The sequence below is a fragment of the Simochromis diagramma genome, unplaced genomic scaffold (genome assembly GCF_900408965.1).
Source record: "Simochromis diagramma unplaced genomic scaffold, fSimDia1.1 OVJJ01000361.1, whole genome shotgun sequence".
In the NCBI taxonomy this organism is placed as follows: Eukaryota; Metazoa; Chordata; class Actinopteri; order Cichliformes; family Cichlidae; genus Simochromis; species Simochromis diagramma.
The window spans coordinates 7,066,659-7,072,658 of record NW_024386860.1 but is presented as its reverse complement, the minus strand read 5'-3'; the positions used below and the strand labels follow the sequence as shown (position 1 = coordinate 7,072,658).

The window sequence follows — 6,000 nt, the reverse complement described above, 5'->3', positions numbered from 1 at the left end:
TGATATCAGCTTATCACTGAGCTAGGTTAAGGTTACCACCTAAAAGTAATATGTAAAGTTTAAGTGTGGAAAACCTGAAATAAAAATCTTTTATGTAGTAATTAAATTACATTTTGTAAAAAAAAAAAAAAATGAAAATATAAAGTACATATAAGGTCTTCAGTTTGGTCAAAATATTTAATAAAACCAGCATCAGAAGGTGTTGTGTCACACAGGCATGTGAAAAAGAAAGTTTTCACTGGCCTCTATGCAGCGCTATGAAAAACTAACTACACCCTTAGTGTTTACATGAGAATTAACAGGGTAGGTAGCAGCCAGGAGGTGCTAATCAAATCAGCTTGATTAAGTGATCATCAGCAAGTGTGAGCACCTCTACAAAAGCAGAAGTTTTAGCAGTTTGCTGGTCTGGAGCATTCAGGTGTGTGTTAACACAGTGCTACAATCTCTTTGGGAGTGGACGTCACAGCAAATTCACCACAAGATCACACTCTGCAATGCTCAGAGATATTACATAAAACCAAAAACCCAAGAGCTACCTCTCAGACTCTATAGGCCTTAGTGGGCATTTTAAATGTTAAAGTTCATGACAGTACAATTAGAAAAAAGCTGAAGAAATATGGCTTGTTTTGAAGGGTTGCCAGGAGAAAGAACAGGACATAATCCCAAGCACAGCAGCAAATCTACAACAGAAGTGCTAAAAAAAGAAAAGAATCAAGGTGTTGCAATGGCCCGGTCAGAGTCCAGACCTCAACATGACTGATCTTAAGCTGTGCAGGGACCAATGTCTGCAAACCTCAATGAACAGAAGTAATGCTGTAAAGAATAACTTCAAAGAGAAAACAATTACTTGAGGTTATTGCTGCTGAAAGTAGTTCTGCAAACTACTGAATGACTGGTTGTACTTTTTGTACTTTTTACAGGATATCATCCTATCAAAACTCTCTTTTTTCACGTTACTGTGTATTTATTGATGTTGAGGGCCTAAATGACTGAAAGAGTTGTTTGTTTCTTAAATCTGGCCCTTAACTAAATCACTTCATCCCTCTATTAGAATAAAAACATGACATCAGTGAGCTTTCTATTAAAAAAAAGCAAAGACACGTACCACTGTGGGACTGTTTGAATATTTTTATTCCAAAAGAAGTCTGTGTGTCTATAGGTTTGAACAACAGGGCGGGCTCTGAAGAACATCATTTCACCTTCATCCCAACACCTCCCATCCTCCACCCTTCACCCACACGCACACCACAGAGCCTCTCGTCTTCAATAGTAATAATAACAATTTCATCATAATAGTCATTAGTTTTAATAATCCATTTAGCACTAGTATAGAAATATGAAAAAATACCAAAGAAAACAACATAAAAGTAAACAAATGTTTGTTTCGTGGAGTGAATGTTCAGACATCCCATTGGATCTGTTTTGTGACCCTCCCTTCCCATTTAGATTAATACTAGCAATATTTTGGCTTTTTTTTTTTTATGTATTTTTTTAGGGCTTGTACCTTCCTCTCGCTTCTCCACAATAATGCACCGCAGCTTGTAAATGCTTTCAGCTGATGGTTTAAAGCTGTTTGTGGCCACTTGATGGCTGTGTGGTACTGTCACACATCAGGTTTCCGGAGCTTGTATGAACCATGGAAGTCATTAAAGAAACTCAGAAGACAACTTTGAAAACAACAAACAACCGGTGGGTTTACAGCCTTTAGACAACAAAGGAATCGGAGACGAAGGCGTAGCGGATGAGTGTGTTTTTGTTTGTGTGTGCTGTAAAGATTTGTGAAAAAGGTTCGCTCCTGTCAGCATTCTGGACACAAAGGCAGAAGTAAACAGAGAGAGAGAGAGAGAGAGGCATCAAATCAAGCCTGCTTCTGCTGACAGCAATCATTCAACAAGAAACGGCATAATGTGTGCAAACAATGTTATCATTCGTTATCTGGAGCACAACAGTGTCAACAAACCTGCTTCCCCGCAAAATGCATAACATTATATAGCAATGCAGTGTTAGTCTAGACAACAATGCCTTCATTTTTCTGAGGGATTTGTAAAGGGTGAACTGGTGGCTTTGCACATTATCTTACACACTTAGCATTACTGCTGGTTATGGGATGCTGCAGTTGGGATTTGGAAGATAATAGGGGACACATCTTTACGTTGGAGAACGGCAATTCCAAACTACGGGCAAGAAGGAGACAAAAAAGAAAGATACTGATGCGGGCAGGGAGCGGGGACACTGTGTTTTCCCAATAATTAGGAATCAGCTTCTAAAGCATTACATTCATAAACTCTGTCAGGAAATCAATCTGTGAAGAAACCCAATAACAAAACACAGACGCTGTCTTATACTATAACCGTTGCATTTGCTAACTCTTACATCTTGAATGTTGGTGTTCCAGAAAGACTTTATTACAACTGTCACTGTAAGTACACTAACCACAACTAAGTGGGTGTATCGAACGCCCCCAGTCCACTAAGTAGAGAATCATTCAGCAGGGATTAATTTGGAAACTGACTGGGCAACAGGTTCAATGCACATCGAGTCAGTGACCTGTAGAAAATGCAAATGCTGCACATGATAATAATGGAACATTAACATTCTGAGTAATATGTCTGCATTAATCATGCAAACATAACATGAACTGTTCGGCAGAGGTATACATACGCTATACCGCGGCAGCGTGTAAAATTAATTACGCTTATATTTGATCTAAGGAGAACAACACGCCTGCTGCCTCTCTCGCATTCATGTAAATAATTGGATTTACTGCTGACATAAAGCTGGTCTGATTTTTTTTTTTCCATTAGACCACAACAGACCGAGCACTACACTGCATCTGAGTGAATACGACGGCGGCAGTGCCCACAAACAGAGGAAGATGGAGGATTAGTAAACAATGTCTATATTCCCGCTGAAACACGGAGTGCAGTCCCATTTTAAAAAGGCAACACAGCTGGGAACTGCAGTTTTTAGCAGATGTTGGAGAAAGAATAGTAAAGGCTATATTTACTGGGGGACTATTTTCAGGCACTGGTTGTTGCAGTCAGTATTTAACAGGGTCGATACAAAGGAACATGTCCCCTAGTTGAACTGCAATTTGTTGACAATTAAAAAATCCAGACTGATAACTGTTGTATGTAATGTATTTTGTGCCACAGTTGTTGAAGCTGGTCTAAAAAAGTCTTGTATGTTGAGCAAAAACTGAACAAGTTTTAAAGCAAAAGGGCAAAAACATGCAAACCCACCAGTATTTCTCCCTTTAAGCACACTTTGCTTGTACACTAGAGTCTGTTTTCATTGGAGTTTCACAAAACTGTAAGGCTATAACATTAACAACATAATTAAAACAGATTCGCTTCCCAGCCAGAGAGAAAAAACATTTCTTCTACATCTATTTATCAGCGCGTTTCCCTGCATTCGACCCCCTCCTGAATTGTCCCCAGCCACTGAGGGGAGTAATTAGGTGATCAAAAGCTTGAGACGATATTGACAAGGCTGTGTTGAGTCTATCATACTGGCAGGAGCCGCTGCTGTGGACGGCCAAGATAGCCTGTCGAACAGAGAGATGGGAGGAAGCCGCATTTATAGTCTGCTGGCGCATTAACAAGCCCCTTAAAAGATGCCCAGAATTAACAGATCAGGACAGATCTAATAATGGAAGTAGTTCAGTGAGGGAATTCTTATTCAAATTCAGTAGTGTCCTTTTTTAACTCTCTGGCTCTTTCCACCTCCTCTTTTCCTGCTCGTCTCTATCTTGCCTCTCTGTCTCTGACTCGCCCAGTCTCTCTATCTTGTCTACATGGTGTGAACAGAGGTGAAAAAGAAGTAAGGGCTTGGCAAGCGTTACCCAGGATAACGAGGGACATTAATTTCACATTTCAAAGCCTCTTGCTCGCTCGCTCATTCGCTCCCTCTCTCTCCCTTTTTGTGTCTGTCTGAATATCTAACATTGGTAGAAAGAAGCTGTTGCTGGGTACACGGTTCTCCTCGTTTTGAGCAGTTACGGACAGACTTACAGGAAGCACAAATTTTACACACACACGCACACACAGTGTAAAGAAAGGCAGACCAACAGTTTTCTCTGCTACCGTTTGCATTACGTTGCCTTGAAGTCGTTTCATCCAGCTTCCCCGATCCCATCCAAAAAGCAGCTATGGGGCACAGGGAGGGGCACAAAACTCTCGAACACAATTAGCTGTTGTCAAGTGTCTTGGTATGTTATAATCCACCATATTGTCACACGTAGTCTGTTATTTAACTCTGAAATTCCCACTTAGAACAATGGTAACAAAAAGACAACAGAAAAAAAACATCAGGAATAAATTCTCTGGAAGTCAGTTGCTGTTTTAAAACCACATACAGATACAGTATGTCCACCAGCAAGGCTTCATTTCAGTAAAGGGCTGGTTAGCTTCCAGTGAAGTGTCCGTGAAAGAAAACCAGGACCCTCAAATGAGAAGTGACACGAGAGGGGAGTAAGGAGACAAAAGGAGGCCAGCGGGCACTGACGCGTGGTCATGTGCATCTCCTCTCTCTTTTATCCAAACTGAACTGTTCTTCTTAGCCAAATGCAAACACTTAACCGATGACCACCTCTCTGTGTCTTCAGTTCTGAAGTGGATGAAGTCTTGGTCCCCCATGTTTCTTCTCGTTCTCGCTCCGTGTTGGCTGGCCTTATCATGAGTTCAACTCCTTTTTCTTTTTTTTTCTTTTTTTTTACTCCTTTGTTCCCTCATCTCAAACATTTCAGTTCTCGGATGAATCTGATCAGTGGAAACAGTGTTTTTTCTAAGCAGCACAAATGTCCCTCACCCATTTATCTCACCCCTCTACCTCACCTGCTTCATTCCTCAGTCCTGGTCCCCAAGAAGGTCTGAGGTGTTGCTGCTCTGCGGAGGTGGAATGGGTCGAGGGGTATGAGCTGGGGGGCTGTGATGTAGTCGCCTTGGGCTGGGCACGCCTCCACCCTCACTGTCTGTATTGGACGAGGATGGGGGTGGGGGTGGAGGTATCCGGGGCAGGGGGGCGGATGAAGGGGGTATTCTTGTTGACGCTGATCCTATACTGCTACCTGATCTCAGGCTCTGGATCCTTCGGCACTCCTGGCAGATCCTCACGTGGGTGCAGCTGCGCGCAGGCAGCATCACAGGGGTGGGGGCAGGTGGAGGTGGGGTGGTGTTGGCTCCAAGCGGATCATCTAGGATCCTTTGGGGCCCAGGGCCCAGATCTGGTTGCCCCGTTCCTCCGGCTCCCCCTCCAGCTCCACCTGTCAGGGGGCCAGCTCCGCTGTACAGCTTGCCGTTGCTGAGCCGCATCTCCCGGACCAGGCGCAGGGGCCGAGGGGCCCCCAGAGCAATACGGGTAGGGTGACGCAAGGCTGCTGAGCTGCTCAGGGGCCGTCTGCGGCGCATTCGAGAGCTCTTTTTACAGGAGACGGCGTTTCGGAACTCTGTGATCATCTCCTGACAGACAGACACCTAAAGGACGTACGGAAGGAGGGAGGAAAGAAGAAAGACGGAAGGGAAGGAAGAGGAAAGGAGGCAAAGGCAGGGGAGGAGGTGCCATAGACACAAAGTAGGCAGGCAGCAGAACAAGACAAGTGGTAAGGCAGTACATAAATAGGAGAGCGGAGGGAGAACAAGAAAATTGAAAGGAAAAGCAAAACAAAAAGAACAAGCCGGCAACAAGGCAGAACAGACACAGTGGGCATGGTAAACAAAAAGGAGCAGGAGAAGCGAGGGCGCAGAGACCAACAAATGGAAAGATGGTTTGAAAATAAATGGAGAGGTCATAGGAAGGATGTGTGGATGGATAGAGATGGGAGAATATCCAAGAAGCAGAGAGAGTTATTACAATCCAAACACACGGAACAGCAAAATGTTTAGTTTATGGGCACTTCATTATGGCACCATGAACGGACAGGCAGGCCGGCACACTCAGGCGCACAAATACAGAAGCATTCACTCGTACAGCAACTGTGCACAGCCTCAAACACACACACAC

The 6,000-nt window shown here is 43.6% G+C and overlaps 1 protein-coding gene across 3 annotated transcripts in view; it reads right to left on the bottom strand.

Annotated features, from left to right (window-relative positions):
- Nucleotides 1-1,481: 1,481 nt before the first annotated feature.
- The window catches only part of grik5 (glutamate receptor, ionotropic, kainate 5), a 92,349-nt gene continuing 87,830 nt past the window's right edge, over nt 1,482-6,000 (bottom strand). For all 3 annotated transcript variants that reach the window (XM_040030193.1, XM_040030195.1, XM_040030194.1), the window contains one exon: nt 1,482-5,474. In XM_040030193.1, the coding sequence (XP_039886127.1) occupies nt 4,848-5,474 (627 nt within the window). In that variant the 3' untranslated portion in view covers nt 1,482-4,847. The remainder of the gene's footprint in view (nt 5,475-6,000) is intronic.